A 21590-nucleotide genomic window follows, 5' to 3' on the forward strand; every position below is an offset into this window, starting at 1 on the left:
TTGTTCAATCTATACAAAATCCAAACTGCAAAAACAACTCTGGAGAGTCACAGGTCCAGGCCAAGATTCCAGCACATAATCCCAGCATAATGATCTATTTTCATTTTTTCCACACAGGTTATTGTAGGCATTAAACAAACAAATAAATAAAAATAACAAATAAATGTGAGCTTTAAAGGTGCAGCTATGCATGTCTTGTTACTTTTGTACAGAGCCAAGCAGGCCGTTTCCTTGTCTCCTGTCATTATACTAAGCTAAGATGCCAGTTTGAGCTTATCTTCAGATATGAGAGTGGCAAAAAAAGCAAAAAGGCCAAATAAATGTACAGTGTGTTACAATGTTGGAATCGTGTTCGGCCTTTGCAGCAAAGGTCCGAGGTAAAACTTCTTGTCCGACATGCTAATTCACTGCATTTCCCCTCAATGGAGGGGTTGTTCAGGTTGTCACAAAACCAAACAGATGGGTCGAGTTTGGAAAAGCACGGTGACATCAAATGAGTTCAAATAAGCTGAGTGGGGGCCAGCGTTGGCATGCAGAAAGAGACGCACCTCCCTTACATTTGAAATAGACCAATGCTAGAGCAGAGGGGGTTCACGCCAAAAGCACATTGGGGGATGGGAAGGTCACCGGGGCAGTCGTTCCATTTCCAAGAACTGCAGTTGTTGGCGGGAGAAGGAAAAAAAAAGCTTTCCTCCTTCACATTTTTTCTCCTCCCCTCCTCTGACTTCTGACGCATGTATGTATGTAGTGAATGGCTGCAAAGGAAGCATGCTCTAACTGGATTGAGTATTTGCCCGTTTTTAGCCATTTGGGAACTTTAAAAAAAGCAAAGTAGACAAGCCAGTGTTGTACCAAATATAATATAAAGCAAAATTGTTGTTAATCCATTGTTTGTGTGACAATATACAGTAATAACAAAGAGCTTTAAAAATACATTTTTTGAAATAAATTTTCTCCCTTCCACTGACTGAAATCTAAACTTGGGAGCAAAGAGACGCCTGAGACAAGGCAAGTTAGATCAAGTCCTTTCAGCTCTTTTTTTCACTAACTCCGTCTGCTAAAAATAAAAAGTATGTAGTCATGGTACTTTTGGATAATGACTTAAGCATTATATGCACACAGGCAGCGACAAACGTAATCTTTTTTAAAAGGCTCTAAGGAGCAGCTAAACACACGGCACAGACCACCCAGAAGCAAGGGCCAGGCTTCTCCGTTCATCACTGTCAGTTCTTTGCTGCTTGTGCAGAAGCTACAGTATGTCTCTAGAGCTTCAAGTCTGATCTCTCCAACACTTTCAGTTGAATTAATAGCGCCATTACAGAATCTTGACATTAGTTGAGGGTTGTGCCAGTATGGTCTCTGTTGTCCATCTAGGACACAAATCCCTGGGTGAGGACTAAGCTGCCCTTCTCAGTACCGGCCTCTCCCTCCTCCTCTCCCTCCTCCTCTCCCCCTGCCGCCGCCCCAGCCTCTCCCGCGGCCGCTGGTAAGGTGTCCGGCCGAGCGCCTCAGCTTCTTCCTCTCCTCATGGTGTTCCCGCTCTGCCTGCTGCTGCTTCCTCTGCTGCTCCGACTGCAAATTAGGGACACAATAAAACATGTTTTAAGGCAAGGTGATATGAAGAAAATCAAATATCTTGATATTTTGGACCAAATACCTCCGTATCGATATTGCGACATCATATGGTTGACTACTGGTGGTTTACATAGACTGTATATAAAGACGGATGACATAACATTTCCCCAGAAGTGACGCCAGAAAGTCTTAATCATCCCTGGTGGCTGGCTGCAGTTATAGGTCATAAAGCCCGCCCCCTCAATGTTAGTGAATAGGACGTGCGCCAAACTAAAAACTCAGAGTATACTTCAAACTAATTTTTTCCCAAAGATGGCTATTGTCATTTAAGGTACTTCTACTCGCTCTGATGTTTGTTCAAGGGATTGTTTTTTCTGATAAGTTTGGTTTTAATAAGTTCTAGCTTGATGCCATGATTGACAGATCTGTGTGCCAATCGATGCCTTCGTGTTCAATGGTGCTGCTTGCAATTGGCGGTAATGTATGTACTGTATATATGCATGCGTGTATGCATGGATAGACAGACAGACAGTGGACGGTGCACCATGTTAAACAGTTTACCTTTTTGAGAGTGAAAGTTAGCTGCTTGCTGCCGACTGCAGTGTCGGCCATGTTGCTGGTTCCAGAGTGCTCCTCTAACTTCAGACGGTCCTCCAAGGAAGTCCTGTGAGAACACACATTTTCATCAGACAGAAAATATCGAACCGTATACAGTGCAGTCAGAGAGCAGTGTCATTGTTTTGCCTCAGAGGACCAGAGCTTATTTTTTATAACTATAAATAATATTTCTATTTACTGATTTAAGTTTGCACATCTATTCATTTAAAAACAGCACCATAAAGTTTCGTCCATAAAAAATAAACGGGTCAGGTTGTTCTCAGTCATAAACAGCTGCAAACCCTAAAGCACTCCTAAAATAGTTGCACACAATAAGCCAGCACTCTTCTAATTGTTCTAATAAAAACATTTCCAAAAAACCCCACGTACTTCTGTAGTCTCTGCTTGCGGGCCATGTCGTTAAAACTTCTGAACTCCTCCCCAGATTTAATCTGATAATACTGAGGCTGATTTGTCTTCTTGCTCTCAGACATGTTTGAGGTTTTCCCTCCTCCGTTCTGTTCCATCTCCAGCAGGATGGTGTCGCGGTCCGCCTCCTTCCTCTCCTGCCTCCGGCGGTCCCGGCCCTCCTGCCGCAGTAGCCTCCGCTGTTCCCTCACCTCCTCCACCCAGCTCTTATCGTCATCGTCTGAGCTCTCCTCCTCGGAGCTAGCTCGCCCCTCGGGCTCCTCGTCCTCTTCATCCGCCTGGATAGAGATGTTACAAAGCCCAAATTATTGATGTGATATTCTCTCTTGGCACTGACGACTCATCCTATAAAAATTATAGTAGGTGCAAACACAACTGGCTTGCAGAAACCAGTGATCAACAGAGAAATCGATGACCGTGTTCAGAGGGAGCATGGAGCGCTGCCAGCTAATATGATACTGAATAAATCATTAAGTAATTATTTAGTTACGCTGCTCCCTTCTGGCAAAAACAAGTTCAAATCGTGATAAGACTTTTTTCTTTTTCTCTTCTCAAGTGGAAGAAGCTCAAAACTGAGCTCTTCAAGTCTCATTCCCTTCACATGCATATTTGCATTTCTAAATGCCCAGAGACTAATAAACTGCCATTTCCATACCTGTACAGGACACGTATCGCTGTTGTTCAAAAGTTTAGAATCACCTGCTATGTTAGTGTTTTTGTTATTTCCTTCAATAACAGCTATTTGGCAGTTTTAAAAACAGTATAAGTCAGACACAAAATGTACAATACTTATGCTTAAAACAGTTTTGGCTCCAAAAACAGAAGAATTATATGATTGGCGAGGCTCTTTGCAAAATTCAGATCAACATGGTTCAGCTAATGGTGTTTACGAGAGGGAACTGGAGGATGTGTGGTAAATAGGAATGTCCTGATTGTGGTTTTTTTTTTTCGTCCCCGATCTCGTCTGAGTCATTTAATTTTCTAGGTGTTCCCAAACTTTTTAACGGCATTGTAAAAAGCGGATAAATTCAGCGTTACCTGAAGGGAAGCGGCAGCCTGCTGAGCCAACATACGCAGCTTCTTCTTCCTCTTCTGTCCGACTTTGGAGACGATGGGGTTGAGGAGGCGGAACTCTTCGCTCTGCTCGTCCACCTGGTAGTCGGGGTTTTCGAACATCACCTTGAAGCGGTCGTCTCCAAGGACGCTGGGGAGAGCCTGCAGGTTTGAAAAATTGAGAAGGGGGAAAATATCATTGTTGATGGATATTTTTTTGCCTACAGATGCTGTGGCTGGAAATATAAAACTTTGTATCAAATTCAGTGTTTCAACTGAGTCCAATTCCATAAAAGTTCTCAATCTAACAAAGGCGTCTGCAAGAACAGAGTACAACAAATAAACAAAAACTCATGACAAACGCTGAGTTTTTAAGGCACGGTCACGTGATGAAGACATTATCTTTAGAATTGACAAATTCAGACCTAAGAAACGCAAACAGAAACATAACCCCATTGATTTTGTAATCTATGTTCTCTTACTTTGCCCTTCTTTTTCCTAGAAGCCAGCTCTGCTTCGTCATCACCCTCCTCCATCAGCTTGAGAGCCAGCTCTTTGTTCACTTTGGGCAGCTTCTGTACATTTGATTAGACACACAAGAAACAGAAATGATACAATGAGCTTTTTTTAAACCTTTGAGATGAGAGTGACAGGATGTGAAGAAACTTTGCATTTAGGTGTTTGACAGTTTTACAGGCAGCGACCAGTGCAAAGTACTTTGAAAAGGTACATTTCCAGCCATAAAGTACATAGTGGACCTGATGTCTGGCAGCATCAGGAATGTATGCTAACAATATGAAAAGAACACAGGGAACACAATGGTATGCCTTTTCAATGCCAGGCCAAAATAAGTCAAAAGACTGTGAATACGGAGATTGTGACTCAAGGCTGTAACCACTAGTGGAAAGATGAGACAGTGTGTCAGGACCTCTCACCTTAACCTGCACCCTCTGGATCCTGGACTCCTCAATCTTCTGGCGGATCTTATCCTTGCGATACTCCTCGTATGCGAAAGGATTTGCCATGCTTTTGACCTGTTGCCAAATCAAACAGCATAACTGTCAAATCTAAGCACAGCGCTCTGAGACACAGCAGGTTGTGTCTGTTTTATCACGATCAGTCTGAATTTAAAAAAACTCAGCTATTAATAAAAAATATGTTAACACAACGTTGATTTAGCAGTGAGGCGCCACCTCACCTTGTGATAAAGCCTGATGTCCATGAAGAAGCCGTGCATGTAGGCTCTCAGGAGAGATGATCCCACCAGGTGAGACAAACCTGACACAAAGAGAGAAAACACAATAATCACAATAATCTGGAATTGACTGAATAGATTCATAGAAATGGACCAAAAATCCAAGTCAGAAAAACTACATTTATTAGAAACTCTGGGCAGAAGGTTCTGTTTTTCAGTGTATATGCAGTGGTGGTGGTGGTGCATGTCATATCTTTGAATAAACATCCATCTTATATTATTTGACAGTAATACAGTGATAATTCCTATGTCAACACCAGCAGTTTAACTTGAAGGCTGGGAGGTGAGCTTATGTGCACGCATGCATATGACTGACTTTAACTCTGGTGCTGCAACAGATTAGAGTGTGTTATTATTCAGTGAAATATTTCGACATGTATAAATGGATTTGCACCAAATTTGGTTCAGACAGTCATGGTTCCCAGATGATGAATCCTTTTTAGTTCCCCAGGCTTTTCCTCTAGCGCCAGCTTGATGTCGACATTAATGATTCATACTGAAACAGAGTGACATCTACTGGTTGCCATGAAATGTGAGGCAGACACTCATGAGGCCTTCATAATGAAGTGCAATGTCTGGTGACCCTGTGACTTCTTATCTAGCGATGTTAAGGGTGTAACAATACGCATATTCATATGGAACTTCTCAGTGTGAGGCTTTCAGTTTGGTACGCATTACGAACACAACGACACGCTAAACTATCCTGTTACATTTGGAAAATAAAATATATATCAAAGTGTGTTAACTTCAATGTTTTCAATGCCACTGCTCTACACAGGGCAGCCTGAAAGACAAGACTTGACAACACTGAACCAAACTGTGAATGTTGAGAGCTGTTATACCCCTGACCACCATCATCAGGTCAAAGCTTTTTGGTCCATGACAAAATACCTGGTCAATGATGTCACTGTAATCAGCTATAGCCTTATTATATCTGTTAAACATCAATTGTTGAGAATGTGTGTTGAGTATGTAAATATATGAGGAACAAAAAGAGTAAAACTCCAGCCAAAGATTCCTCACTCCCAGTTGGGAATGGGAGCGGCAGCATAAACAGGTTGTGCTGATTGTTAGAAAACGTGTTTATTGCCTGAAGCAAGTGTGAGCTTGTAGACAGAGGGACGCAGAGAATGTTGAGTAAGTCCTCTTCTCAGGATCTTCTGTCAGTGTGCTCTGCCGAGTCTGCCTCAAGGTTACATAACAGGGCCACATTACACAGCTCCCGTAAATCAACACTGTGGTTCCCCTCCCTGTCCCCTCCTCTCCCTTTATTCCACAGCAGCCAACCACCTTTCTGAATCTTGTCATTTGATCTCTTTACTGCTGAGCCTGCATTCCAATGTTCATTCAACCCCTCCAGTATCCACTCCCCTGACTCTCATTTCTCCCAACCCCAGACACACTACTTTTCTTAGCTAAAACCTCCCAGTCGTTCTCCAGGCCTCTAGTTAGGTAGTCTAGCCACCCGTGCAAACTCCAAAGGCGGCACGGTGGCTCAGAATGATTCATAGTTTGGGGTTTGACTTTCAGGGCCTGGATTAAATTCCCTCTTTGTACAGGGATCTCTATTACCTTCTGTGCTTTTGAATTCAAAGAGTAGATTAGCCTATTGGGCTTTCTTGGTATGGGGGAATATTTTCTGTGTAGCTGGTTGTATAACTTGTATAACAAGGGTGGGGGGTAGGCCTCATGTAAGGTAGGTTGGAAAAATGATAGACAATGGTTCTTGCATTCATGCATCCAATCTGACAATCTACTCTACAAAATAAAAGCTCTGTTCAAGAAAACAGAGTGTGAAATTTCTAAATGAATTAACGAATTGTTGCGTTTCACTTTTCACTGCACATGGCACTCTGCTGCTCCATCTGTGCCCAGAGTGTGCTCTGTGCGCCGAGAGTGTGGTGTTGTGAATAACTTGTTGGTATACTCCAACAGCACTCCAAATTACTGAATGGTCCAGCATGTGCCAGAGTGCACTCTGGTGCTTAAAGTGACTATATTTGAATGTACCTAATGTGTTTGTGTGTTAGATATATATATATATAGAGAGAGAGAGAAGATAAAGATAGAGAGAAAGACAGAAAAATCAATATGTAGCGGCAAATGTTGATATTTGATGGGCCGACAAAATTAATAACTGTGTGAGAAACCCTGGTAAGGTTTGTGAGAAGAAATGAAGGCAGCAAGGTCTCACCCAGATTTTCCAGGTCCTTCCGGGTGACAAACTTATAGTCATCGTACACTGTGCTCTCTGGGCTCTCTTCCAGCTCCTCTGTCAAGTTGTCAAGGAAGGAGCACCACCGAGGCGCAGGACCTAGGGCCTATACACACACACACACACACACACACACACACACACACACACACACACACACACACACACACACACACACACACACACACACACACACACACACACACACACACACACATCCCTGGTTCAGATTTAGACTGTTGAGTAAGTACGAAACCTGTCATGTATTTGTTGAAACAAAAATAGACTGTTTGAGCTCATGTTTCCATTCCAGTTAGAAGTTACTGAGCTCTTCTTTTTTGTGAATGAAAGCATTCAGATTCACCACACCACAGACTGCATAGGCTGTAGCTGCTGCTGTAGAAGGCCAATCACACGTTGCATTAAATCGATGAACACTTGTGGAGATTGGCTAGGTACCAAACCATACAAACTCTTTTTTTTTTTTTTTTAAATCTGTATACAAAAAGATCAAAAGCAGGTTTGGTCGTTTGACTGGTTTCAATACTACTTGGTACTTGGAATCAAGTAACACGCATTGATACCCAGCCCTACCTCCTCCTACTCCTGCCACCCCTGGCGATGGGATCGCCGAGCCAATCTAAGAAATAACAATAAGACAACATGAAAATAGACATGATAGGCTGATCCTATGTGTAAACTGAACTCCTGATACAGCAAACGCATTGACACAGCAGAGTGTCACTGCCTCTCAGGTTGAGCAATCAATACTGTACAACAATACAACCTTTTTTTAACTTTATTATAACAGAACATCATTTAATTTAACAATATTTTATTTAACTTAATTATACAACAGAAGCTACTTTATTTGAAACGATTTTCACTGGAGTTTATTCAGTTGTTTAGTAGTCTTTGCTAGTTTTGTGTACATTTCAAAATATGGCGATATATTGCATATTACGATAAAGCCAAAAAAATAATGTGATATCATTAAAGGACATTAAAAGGACATAAGCCCAGCTCTACTGGCTGTAAAGCGATACCTGAGAAGTGACTGCTCTGTAAGTATTAAGCTACCTTTCCATCAAAAACTTTTTGTTTTGGAACCAAAAGTATCACATATGACCAGGTACCTAGACCCTAGAGCTGTGTAGCAGTTGCACCACAGACAGTATTCTTACGTGTGGGCTGGAATGAGAATCTCTCTCAATGGGATATTAAGAAATCGCAGGTTTGGGCATTGACTCCTTGTCAGGCAAGAGCTGACAAGGTGTGTCAGCTCTTGCCTGAGTGCAAGAGCTGACACTTAGTGCTGCCGAAGCGCTCTGGACGAAGCTCCGCCAAGTTTCTTTCAGAGTGAGGATCATAATATATGCAGTTTGCACAATCTGCTCAAAAAAATTAAACATTTTTAAATGCTCATTACTAAAAGTGAATGTCATCCAAGTGGGACAAAAAAAACATCAGATTAAGTTGTCAAAGTTAAAATTTAAGGTGTGTCGATGGAGTCATGCAATCAGCTCATGCATTGAGTAACATTACAAGTAAAGGTGAAACCAGCGACGACTCAGCCCTGAGCACCGATGTGATGATTCTCTACTGACCAATCAACAGATTGCAGTGTTTCAAGCTCCACCTTTTAGTACCAGATCTGTGTGTTAGGTACTTCAATTAGAGGGGTAACGAAAAATGGGCACGATTGCAAAGGTTTAAAAGGCACCATCCACAACTTTTCACAATGAAAACACACACTCTGCTGGTGAAAAAACGCCCCATTACAGACAAAATCAACAACCCTTGCTGTTCTGTGCAAAAATGCAATCCAAAGTTCAGCTATTTGCTGCTTCAGTGGTCTGAGTCATCCAAAATCAGTGGCTATCTTTCTCATGGCAGTTCTTTATTGATTGAGACTGAGAGTTTTGTCCAGGGAGCAAACCTGCATGTGACTGCCAGGAAGTTTCCCTCCTTTGTGTCTCACCAAGGAAACACTTCTCGGACAGCCACCTATAACTCTTTGAATGTCCACATGGCATATAACTGTTGTATTAAGTTCAACTTAAAAGGGTTTTAGATCTTGAGAGGTCTTAGAGGCTTTTAATTAACAAAGTGCATTATCTGGAAATTAAGGTTTAGTCAGAATGTCTCAGAATGGAAAAAATACTTATAGTTTCCACCACCCACTTGCATTTTCTTTACTATCTAATGCTGTTTCTCAAAGTTCAAGTATTTGATTCTTTGTCTCATTTGTGAGTCATGACTGACTGAAACACTGAGCTGTGTAAAGGGTTAGTTCAGAGTATGGCAGATCAAAGATCCACTCACGCTCTGACATCTGGTGGTTAGAATCAATGGACGTAAGTCTGTAATGAAGTGAATTCAGCGTTTCTGTCTGTTCTGTGAAATCTACTGGGTCCACACAGGTGATGACATCATTTGGAGTCACACACTGAGGCCAAAGTTGAGGGCCTCCAGCCTCAAGGGCCTCGTCATTCTTTACTGTCATCACTGAGAGCTGATAAAAGCTTCAAGCTGTCCTACAGAGATAACCAGATAATCTTTGAGGGCTAAGAGCAGTTTTTCGACAAAGACACATTTAAGCTGTATAAATGGTAGCTTGCTCATAAGTCTGAAGACACATCCGGATTTTTCCAAGAGGTTTGCTTCAGGAGACCAAAAACAAAAACATCTTATGTCTCTCAGGACTGGAAGTACCTTTAGCAAAATCTAAATTTGCCATCTGAGCACACCTTAGAGCTAAACTTTTCTCAGAAAATGACGTAAAACATTGTGGCTTAGAGGGAGCTTACACACAAAATTGTCAAGTTAATCAACTGTCAAGTCAACTGGTTGTCAGTTAAACACATAAACACCATAACCACTGTAATAAATAAGTGCTAAACAGAATTTAGAGCTCAAATCCGTAAAGCTATATTTAGACTGTGATACGTTCAACAAAAAACAACACTGGCACTGACCCTCTGATTCGACTACGCCTGCCATTAACAGTTATTTTCGTTATTATCAATTTAGGGTTAGGGTTAGAATTAATTTCTCAGTTACTTACTCCATTTATTGCTTTATTGTCCAGTCAGTTAAATTTAAGAAAATCGTAGGAAATGTACGGTTCACGGCCGTCAAAGATATCATGACTGAAATGCTTAATCCAACCAAATAGTTGTTGCAGGTGGAGATCAAGCACATATTTTTAACAGCTCATTGATGTATTCACCCAATAATAGGACTCGTCAGCTATTGGTCTGATGACGATAAGCCTCTGCAGGTGAGGAACAATATTTTTATTACATATTTTTGGACTGATCTGGTGTAGCCAGTGGACATCTGGCAAAGACAATGTAGATGAATTTTGAAAAAAGCTTTTATAATGTTAACGCCAGACAGGAGCCGATGGGTTTAGAAACGGCATCATTCTGCACTGTTAACCTGCCGTTCAAACAGGACAACAGACAGAAACCAGAACACTTCCGATGACAACTTCCAAATATCAGCAGGAACTGCGTTTGAGAGCTGTGCAGGGTGGCAGCAATGAGCTGAAACTCACAAGAACCTCTGATTAGCGTGTTTTCACTCTCTACTCAGGACATCATTATTCCACTATATCTTTATATAGCAAATAGTTCTTTTCGGCTATATTAATGCTCTGAATATCATATTCAGAGCCTTTAAGTATATTTTGATGCTAATACTTATGGACTTTTTAATTAAATTTTGAATGCCAGGATTTCATTAGTAACAGAGTATTTTTATACTGCAGTACTACATCCTGGTACTGGTGAACATGTAAAAGTACTTCTTCCACCACTGCATCTCTGCAATGCAGGACAGGAGAGCCCAAGTTCAGGACGTCAGTGTCCGTCATTTTTGAATTCCCCCATTTACACAAAGCAAAGTCTAGTTTATTGTACACACGCGCAAATACACACGTTCTCCAGAATAAAAACAGTCAGATCACACTGGAGTCACAGGACAGGCTGTTGATGACAACAAGCTTCCAGCAGCTTTACTTATGATGCAGTGACTCACATGAAGCAAAAAAAAAACAAAAAACAAACAAAAAAAAAAAAATAATAAACTGCCCCCTCACACTACTGCTTGCTTCCTCCTACACGTCTTTAAACACCTGGATCACTGACGCTTGTATAACCAGCTGTTCTGTAACATCACACATCCTTGACTGCACCATTAAGTATTTGTCTCTGGTATGTGTTCGTCAGCCGAGCACCTGACGAACAGGATGTGAACGTGACCTGTGTGACCTGCTGCAGGTTGTAAAGTCACCATAAACAGAGTAAATGCTTCTGTACTCACCGGGATGTAGAATGTGTTCATCTTGGGATCTTCATTGGCAGTGAAGAGCATACCTGACAGTGAGACACAGGATGCGGTCAAAACAATGTGAGGACGGAAGCAGGGCAGATATTAATAGAGCCCATCTGTGGTGTAAACACTCGATTTAGTTCCATTCATGTACATTTGAAGGTCCCATTGCACTTTAAAAAATGAGAACAAGAAAACTGTAAAATCTTTTATTCATTATAAGGAGGAAACAAGAATCTGAGAGTTGAAAAATGTTGGGAGAAGTCTCAAACTCAATGCTCTTTAACATCTTTAAAGATAACACCTCATTTTTAAAACGACTTAAAACCTCAGATTAAAAATATCAGACTAAGTTAAGGGACCAAATAATGATTTCAATGGGAAAATTCGCCTCCCGTTTTGTTCCATGTGAAAACTGGCTGGCATGCAATGACAGACCAGACAAAACTGCCAAGTCCGAGTCTGAAAGCTCTACTGTAAGATGGCGCCACCCAGAGGTGAAGACAGCTGCATGATTGCCTGAAGCTCTGACCTATCACCTAATTTCATTCATCCCTGCCCTCTCCTCACATTATTTATTTGTCTCTATACACTTTAAATTTGGTTTTTATTTTGGTTTGTATAGTTTCTTTCATGCATGTAGTAGATGTCCATTATGTGCAGTATTTAGTAGGGGTGTCCCTGAATGAGAATTTACATAGTTGAATCTGACTGATCAAGTCTTGCCTATCCTCGACCATTAATCAATTCGTTTTTTGTTGTTGTTGTAGTTCATTAATTAGATGATCATGATTATTCTCTCTGACACTTAACACAAAGAGCCGTCTTAGCCCTGTCAGTTGTATTTTTTGCCCCCTCTGTTTAAAGATATACTATGCATGATTTATTTTAAAATAAATTGTGTCAGAGTGTGCGTGCTTCAAACAACAGAACATATGAAGGCATATCACCATCAATAAATGCGAGCAGACGACCTCTGAGTGTTTTTTCTGTTTGACAGTAAGTGGCAGAACTCGCTTATACTTAATATTTTGGTTTAAAAAAAACTGTCGTAGCATAGCATGTTTTTTCAGTTATTCATATACTGCTGTTATTGTGGACTGTTCAAATATTTTGATAAATAATACCCACTTTTATGTTTGTTCAGAATCTTCTGACTTGAATCAGACTGGACAAAAAAAATGCCACTCTACAATAGGCAACCGCACAGCTCCAGTGTGTCCACTCATGACTGAGCAGGTGAAGCTCGAGAGCAGCAGAGCATTGACAGTAGTTGTTCAGATTCTGCGTGATTTCAAAACACAGTTTTATCCTCTCAGGCTACAATATTGCTTTCGCAAGTAGATTTATTCTTTGTGCAAGTATGGTTCTGTGCACATGGATCTCATTTGCACCTGCAGGCAGAGATACTCTGCTTGCAATTATTGGAAGTGATATGCCTTCAAAGAACACCTCACTTTGGTTGGCTTCTTAGCTTGCTTTTCATAGTAGTAAATACTACTTACTTACGGCCAAAATTTAATTTACCCTCATTGTAGCAATTCACAGACAGAAGGGAAACAATGGGAGGGAGGGAGGGAGGGAGGGAGGGAGAGAGAGAGAGAGAGAGAGAGAGAGAGAGAGAGTGAGAGAGAGAGAGAGAGAGAGAGCCTCCCTCTGCTGATTTTGCGTAAGAATCGTTCATAAGTTCAAAAATTAATTAGTGTTCTGCTAGTTCTATGTTCTAATCGAGAGCTCAAGCAAGCCAAAGCACTCTGCAAATCAGACATTCAGCACCCCCATATGGCTCGAATGGAATGATCTTTTGTTTTTTAACCACAATGTCCCGTAATTGCGATGACTTCCTCAGATTAAATGGTTGAATAGTGGACTATTTGGGGCCGTCTCTATAATTGGTATTATAGTTTGTTACATTTCTTTGCATCTCCTGGTGTATTTCTGTACTTTTGCTACTATGAAATTTGTGTTTTCCTGCATGGGACCAGTTAAGTTTATCTTCAGTCAGGATCTTGTTAGGCGAGTTCTCACCTGATTTCGGGTACATGCAAACATCATTGACGTTGGTCTGAGGCTGTATGGAAGTGAAGACTTTGCCCTGCAATGAATAGAAAGTATGGATAAGACACGAATGAATTAAACAAAACAGTCAAGAGAGATCTAGGCAGTCAAGTCCTGATGTTTGAACAAGGGCGCAAAAATGCAATGACAAATAAAGCTTCCATGAAGGTATTTTCAGAATGGATGTCATGCATATGTTTGACTCTGATGCAATGTTTCCAAACAAGTCTAATTTGTAAAATAACATTTAAAAGTGGTTAAATAAATGTTTTAACTGTATATTTAAATTAAACACCCAAAAAATGTCATGTGGCACCTCCAAATATTTTAACAAAATATATATTTTCCTACTATTTATTCAAAATCAATGACATTAATCACTTAGAGTGTCTACAATGCATAACACATTATTATCATGTGGTTGTGTTTTGTATTTACAACAATTTACGATTACTGCATTCTACTGGCCTGGAATTTAGTATCATTAGCATCTGATTTCACATTTAAAGACAGAAAAATAATTATACAAATATACAAAGGATTGCATTCAATACAACGCCTATTCACATCATAGTTATCAACCCTTTGTTCACTTTAACCAATTATTTATTAGGCTGAATGAATATTTTACTTGGTAGCGTTAGTTAACACAGGAAATAATACAAATAATAACACTCCTTCATCATTCATATGTAGCACATGTCAGGAACATCAGGTATTAATGGCTGTAAATGAATCTTACGTTGTCTTTGTTCCAGATTTTTATAATCTTGGAGTCGGAAGACACAACCAGGTCCAGTTGATCGTGGAAATTGAGTGATTTTATTGGCAGGTTGTAGAAATGGTCTTTGACCAGCAGAGGCTGGCTGGAGCGCAGGTCATAAAGCAGCACCTTCAAGGCAAAGCAAAGGGTGGATAACACCACTAATATTTAAAAATCTATTTACAGTCCCCATGAAATGAAACACACACACACATGCACATACACCTTTCCAGTTTTAATCCTGTGTGTCCTTGTGTATGTTTCTTTTATCTCTATTTATATGCCAAATAAGTATTTTTACATCAAAATCTCTGAAATTCAAGGCTTCCTAAAGCTAAAACAATACTAAAAAAAACATGAGATGAAAGTCAATGAAAGTAGAAAATAATATTAACGTAATGTGCATATTGATATAAGTGTGTGTAATAAATAATATTAAGGGTTAAACCCGAGAGGTGAAATCACAGGAGCTGGCTGCTTTTGACCTTTCCACTGAAACTGAGCTCATTTTGAGAACAGTGTAACTTTTGAGAGGACAGCCTATGACATCAGCATATTTGTGACTCGACTACCACTCAGGAGGAAGAGGCAGAATTTCACGCCATGTGGGCAGCTGATAGTTTACAGCAACAACAAACAGAGAGGACGCGGAGAACGAAGCTGTAAAAGTGTATTTTTACAGACACGCTAACAGGACTGAAGTCCAGCTGCTGCAGACGGCCATCACGACCAATACTGTGTCACACTTGTTTGAATTATCAGCCCCGGCTAAATGTTTTTGTCTCACCTGTCCTGTGCTGGTGCCTACTGCCATGGTGAGGGAGCCATTAAACTTCAGCGCACACACTGAGGGCAAACTCTGAACTCTGTCAACAAAAACACACCAAAAAATGCCATAAGTGAGGCACAAAGAGAAAAAAAAGGCTAAAGATGCTTATGGGTGGGAGAAAACTGACTTAGATGAAAGCTGTGTATTTCTAAAGTGAAGCGTAATGATGCACAGCTTGCAGCCTGATTTCGTGCAGAGTGACAGGCAGTGGAGAAGAGTGCCATGCATATGGCATATGCATCGTCAGGCGGACATCAGCTGAAATCATCTGACATCTCAGTGTGACAGCTCGGTACTTACTCTGTTCCTTCAGTGACGCTGCTCAGAGCGCAGTCCAGCATGCCCACTCTGTTCCGGACACGAGGGTCCCAGCATTCGACCCTTCCCTTGGTGATCCAATGGAAGACACGTCAGACACAAACAGGGTCAAAGGAAGCTTTCACTTTATGACATTAGAGAGACTTTTCAAACTAAGTGGGACTTTTTTCAGACCAATAAAAAGCTGATATGGGCAACTTCCTCTGTGGGCAGCTCCTAATGTACGTGAGAGATGACGGTTTGAGACACTTGAACTTTAACACTCTGAAATCACGTAACGCACTTATTTTTATCAGGCCAGCTGGTGTGTTGACGTCTATATCAAACAATATCAAAGAAAGGAGAGAAGAAAGTCTCCTGATGACTCAGGGCCAAATGATGCCAATTGATGCCTTTTTTAAGTGTGTTTTAGACATCAAATCATGGATAGCGGCAAACTTTCTCCAGATCAACCACGACAAAACTGAGGTCTTAATTATTAGTCGTGAAGCTCAGCGAGAGATATTGATTTTAAAACTACAGACACTGGCACTGAAACCTTGTCAAAATGTTTTTGAAAAACCCTCAGTGTTACATTTAATACAAATCTGAGTTTTGAACCACAAATTCGCAACATAACTAAAACAGGATCTTATCATCTTAAGAACATTGCGAGAGTGATACCATTTCTCTCTCTGAAACAATACAGAGACATTAATGCAGGCTTTTATTACCAGCAGATCGGATTATTGTAATGCTCTTCTTTCTGGTCTGCCTAAGAAAAATATATCCCAACAGTTATAACAAAACTCAGCTGCAGGTGTCCTGACGAAGACCAGAAAGACATCACACATTACACTAGATTTAAAAGTCTCTGCACTGACTTACAGTATGCAGAGGTAGGTTTTGTGTAGTATTACAATTATGAGGGTGAGTTAGGTTCATCTATATTTTTCCAATAGGTAAATGAAAGTGTAAAGTCAAAGAAGACAGTATTAGGTTCAGTGTTTTAAAGATTCCCGAAATCAGAAAAATGCACTTTCACACAAGAGCTTGACTTATTTTGAAATGAAAGAAATTAAAAGGTGGACAAATGAAATCAGATCAAATGTTTGAGGCAATTAAGACCCCAAAAAATTAAACTTTTTAATTACTTTTGAAAGTTTTTTTTAACTGATTTCCACCAAAGACATTTCAAGGGACTTTTAATTCTTAATTAATTTAATTTAAAGATTTAGCACGGTGTATGTCTTGGTATATTTTATAGACTGTATATAAAGATGAACGGCGCCTCTCTGTTTTCTCCCACTGTACCAAAATAAAGCGGAAATATCCTGGATATAAGTGCTGACATTTACAGCTCACAGCTTTCAATCATAATATCCACCTACCCACTAAATTTATCAGAAAAACAAACACTTGAACAAACATCAGGGTGATATGAACTATCAAATATAACAAATCATTGTTGGGAAAATTGATTTGGCATGTATTTTGAGTATTTCAGTTTGGCCCATGGGCTGTATGACCTGTACTGAAGCCTGCCACCAGGGGGCGATCAAGATGTGTTGGCTTCACTTTTAGGGAGCTGACATGTGGTCCATCTGTAGATACAGTCATTGGTATACTCAAAAATGCACTTAGCAATTCACACACAGCCTGCTATGGCACTTACCTCAGAGGTCCCCGTGGCAAATAAATGGTGAACAGGGTTTATGTCACAAACATTGTTTTCCCTGAAAAGACGAGAAAAACAAGAAACATCAGCTGACAGAAGCGACAGCAGAGAGCTCAAAGTTCATGTCAGATCGCACCAGACTCCAGTGGTACAATTTCTATTGTAATTTTTACCGAACTGAATCCCGTGTTAACCGCTTACTGTTATTAGATCACACAAGTATCACTGCACATATAAAACTATCAACAGTAAGAGTGAACACTTTGTTTACTCACACAGCATCAGTCTGAAGTGAGTTGAGGAAGCGCCCTTGTTCCAGATTCAGTCGAAACACCTCAGAACTGAAAATTAAAAAAAAATAATAATAATAATTGAAAGTGTTATCTAACCATGTTATTCCAGGGACAAGCACAGACTAAATCTAGAAACATGCCAGAATAACCAAACATATCTCATTCAAATATACTCTCACCTTGTCCCCACAAAGAAGAGGTCACATGAGGGGTAGTGGTAGGAAAAGTCCCGTCCAAACTTTGGAATACGTGTCTTGTAGTAGTGTCCATGCTGCGAGTGGAACTCCACGTAGCGGTCACAGTGCAAAAACACCAACTGTGCAGATACACAGAAGAAAACTGTGACTTTAAAAGAAAGTGTAGTAAGAAAAGCTAATAAAAAAAACCAAAACACCATGGTCTGACTCACGGAAATATAATTTCATTATCATAGTCAGAATAAAGTGATTTAAGTTTGTAAAACCATATCCAGCTGTGCTATCTATGAACCCTCATGTGTGGAGATAATGAGTGATTGTCACCTCTAAAGAGAACTTTCACCACCAATAAAACATATATTATGATAGTTTTAAAAGAAACTTGGGCAAAACCAGATAATTTCGATGTCCCCATAAAGTAGCACAATTTGTCTCCCAGTTCAGAAAAACGTAAGTGACCCTTGATCATCATTGAACCATGAAGGTGCAACTGGACTCTAAATATTTTGGGAAGCCTTTTTTTCTTTGGACCCTCTGCTGTGTACTCAGTTGTTAGATTGAAAAGGTTTAAATCATGATTTGTCAGTCCATAGTTTGTTCAGCTGATAATCGGACAGACCAAACTTCTGTTCCTATTGTTACGTTTGAAGAGCAACTTTGCTAAAGCAGCACATTGCTGGGTAATTCCAGCTTGTTACACGCAAATATTGTACATTCAACACTGAAACAGGAACTAGTTTTTTTATTTTATCTGCACATATTTTTAAGCTTTGAAGCTTCTGGTTTCTTTTATTAAATTTTGCAGAAATTTAATCTTTGACAGATCTTTGTTTCCATCTGTCCTTTCAGTTGTCAGTCTGGCTGAACCATTTTACAGTATTTTGTTCTCCATGTACAAAAAAATCCTTAATTAAAAAAAACAAACATGTATTTGTACAACCAAAAAATATGAGACCATTCAAACATACAGAGTAGTCCTCTCAGCAGTCTGACTGGACCAAATAAAGCTGTTCTGTCTTCTTTGGCTCTACTGGGTTTGTTTTTGCCCAAATGTTTGTGGTTATAAGTCATTCTAAAATGTGTAAAAACTTACAAAAATTGTGTCATTGTTAAAAAACTCCTCTTATGAGGATCCCTGGACACTTCTTATCATTTTTACAGGTGATGACTACAGTGTCATAACCAGTTTCTGATAAGTTTTTTAGATGTAGTTGATAACATTTATAAAAAATAACTGTCATATTTGTCACCATATCCTGGCAGTAGTGCTAATGCAGATGTTCCCTGAAAAAAAATAATGTTCCTCTGCCTCCTCTTTGTTCTCCTCATGTCATTTATAATAATCCACCATGCGTGAACAAAAAAACCCAATCAGAGCCAAGGAATCTCTAAAGCGACCATCAATCATGTCCATAACGGCTCGTGAACTGCGGTCAGACTGTCCAACTAGGCAGCGCTTATCAGATAAGAACTAAGACAGTGTTAACGCATCACCTTTTTCTTGCCTCAAAAGTTTTCAAAAACATATTTAAGTTTACAGTTTAGTTGTAATATGAGAAACTTTGTGACCCAAACGGCACATTGAAAACAGGTGTGCCAAAACCAGGCAGCACCCACCCGCCAGAGCAAACGTCCTCATTTTATTTCTATAAAAGTTACCAACTTCAGCTTTGAGTGACACGTCATTTTTTTGGTTTATATGCATTTATAAACTAAAAACAGTGGCAACCATGTGCGTATATAACAGCACAGATCATGTATAAACAATCAAAGTGATGCAGCAAGGGGGCACCCAATGTCTTACCTTAGAGTAGTCATCAGACAGGATGTCAAAAGCCACAACTTTGAGAGAGAGAGGAAAAATTCATTAATTTTGACATACATGACATGGATGACATATAACATGTGTGTGAGTGAGTGAGTGTGTGTGTGTGTGTGTGTGTGTGTGTGTGTAACAACTTACTATCTGAATCCAGACAGCGCTCAAACTTCAGGGATAACTGGTAGGTGTCATAGCAGCGGATTCTAGGTTTGTAAGTGCCTGAAAATAATGAAAACACACACACAACAAAATGCAGTGATGGCTTGAACGTTCCTGGAGGACTGTTCTGACCTCCTGCTGACATCAGCCTCACTTTGAGGAGGGTTTGCTGAAAAAACTATCCACAGTTTGTCTTACCTGCTGCCAGGATGAACTGACCATCCCTGGATACTTTGATAGAGGTGCACACTGTGGGCATCTCAAAGTCCTGGATGAGCTCAATCCTGCGCTGGATGTCTGAAAAAAATAAAAAAGTCCGAATAACCACATGCATTTTGAAGATGACTCAACAGAGTGTGATGCTGGAATTGTCTTGGTCAACTCACCAACATCTTTCTTTTGTAACTGTCTCTTCTTCCGATCTGACAACCACTGCGTTGAAGAGGTAGAGGTGATTAGGATTTGACACAAAGAAGAGCAATAAAGCAGTGCTTAGGGACTGTGCTTTATTTATCAGAGTAGAGGAGTGGCTGGGGTGCAACTTTATTTCTTTAATGTTATTATCGCCCTTGAAGCTACACCAGCGTTTCTGCAACTTAAGGCAAGGCAGACTTTTTAAGTCTTTTATTATAATATCATAAAAGTACCTATTTAGTTTACCAACAGAAGTGGGAAATATCCAGCAATTCTGGCTGGTTTTCTGGGCAGTTTTGTGTGTTTCTAAAACTGCATGTAAGATTCCACTTCTTCCACTACTACTTCCACTACCACCACGATCTATTAATAAAAGGAATTTATTTAATTATTTAACAACAAAATAATTATTATAATTGTTAATTATAAAAATAAGAATTGTTATCATCGTTACCATCAGTAAAAAACAATAAATAAGATAAACTAAAAAAAAAAAAAATCATACTTCCCACATCTGAACATTTTAAAGACTTCTTAAAGAATAATTTAAATCAATTTAATACCAAATATGTCTGGTGTTTAGATTTATGAATTCAATGCAATTTGCAGGTTTGAGGGTTGTGGGAATATTTGAAAGAAATACAAGTGTCTCCCACCTTTCAGAACCACACTCTCCACTCTCATAAGTAACAAACAGTCCCTTGGGTACAGCAATACTATCAAAGCTTATTGCTATACTTCATAATACTCACCTCTGACCTCTGTATACCTCTGTAACGTCAGGTCACCAAACATTACGAGCACAGCACTGACAGAAATTAGGGGTGCATATTAAAGTGTGAAGGTTGAACCACGGTGTTTCTTCATTGATAAGAGACGTTATATTAAGTTGTGGTGTTGTTAAACAGAGTTTGGCATTGGTATTTTCTTAATACACATTTTAGGACTAGTGTTGTCAGGGCTAGCTGTGTTAGCTAGCTAGCGTGCCTCAGTGTAAGCAGTAACTTTCTACATCAAGTGATGAAACGTAACAACGCGTTGGGGGGAAAAAAAAACCCGTTTCTTACCTCCGGTAGAGATTTTCCATGGCTTAAATTATAAATCTTCACATCATTCACACTTGATATCTGCATTGTGGAAAGCGAAGACTCTGGTCACACATAACATTAATCCAACACACCGGTGAACTGCACTGAATCCACGTTGTTGCTCCGGAGCAAAAACAGGAAGTAAACGTAAGTTTTCCGAAATAGGTCCGAGTAGAAACAACACTCTGAGTGAACACAGTCCCCCTCCTCTTCAGAGTTAAAAATCGAGAAAACACAATTAATTAGCATGGCTTTTATGTATAACTAGTCTAACGTTATAATAGATTACTCATAGTTAAAGACTGCACTTTAGTTAGGGACCGTTTGTTATTTATGAGATTCATTTATTCATTTATTCATTTATTCAAAACACTGGGCACTTCAAATACATTTTTGAGCACCAGGAAGGGAGTTTTTTGTTTTTTGTTTTGACTTAGGACAGGGACATTCAGCTTTCAATGGTTATTTAAAAACAAATAAAAAATAACACTATTTAGCCAATTATATTGAAAACCGAAATCTATAATATC

The 21590-nt window shown here is 39.8% G+C and overlaps 1 protein-coding gene across 1 annotated transcript; it reads right to left on the reverse strand.

Moving 5' to 3' along the window:
• Positions 1–841: 841 nt before the first annotated feature.
• On the reverse strand, positions 842–21225 carry nol10 (nucleolar protein 10). The gene is made up of 21 exons (XM_042501295.2): positions 21040–21225; positions 19945–19990; positions 19757–19855; positions 19541–19618; positions 19382–19419; positions 17560–17696; positions 17363–17428; positions 17085–17145; positions 15413–15498; positions 15071–15149; positions 14263–14412; positions 13491–13557; positions 11454–11506; positions 7104–7230; positions 4853–4932; positions 4590–4688; positions 4137–4229; positions 3640–3816; positions 2563–2879; positions 2137–2239; positions 842–1572 (listed from the first exon to the last, which is right to left on the reverse strand). Exons 1-21 carry the CDS (start codon positions 21103–21105, stop codon positions 1411–1413), a joined length of 2184 nt encoding a protein of 727 aa, XP_042357229.1. The 5' UTR covers positions 21106–21225; the 3' UTR covers positions 842–1410.
• Positions 21226–21590: the final 365 nt, after the last annotated feature.

The sequence above is a fragment of the Plectropomus leopardus genome, chromosome 14 (genome assembly GCF_026936395.1).
Source record: "Plectropomus leopardus strain MGB_pleo_1.0 chromosome 14, ASM2693639v1, whole genome shotgun sequence".
Taxonomy (NCBI): Eukaryota; Metazoa; Chordata; class Actinopteri; order Perciformes; family Serranidae; genus Plectropomus; species Plectropomus leopardus.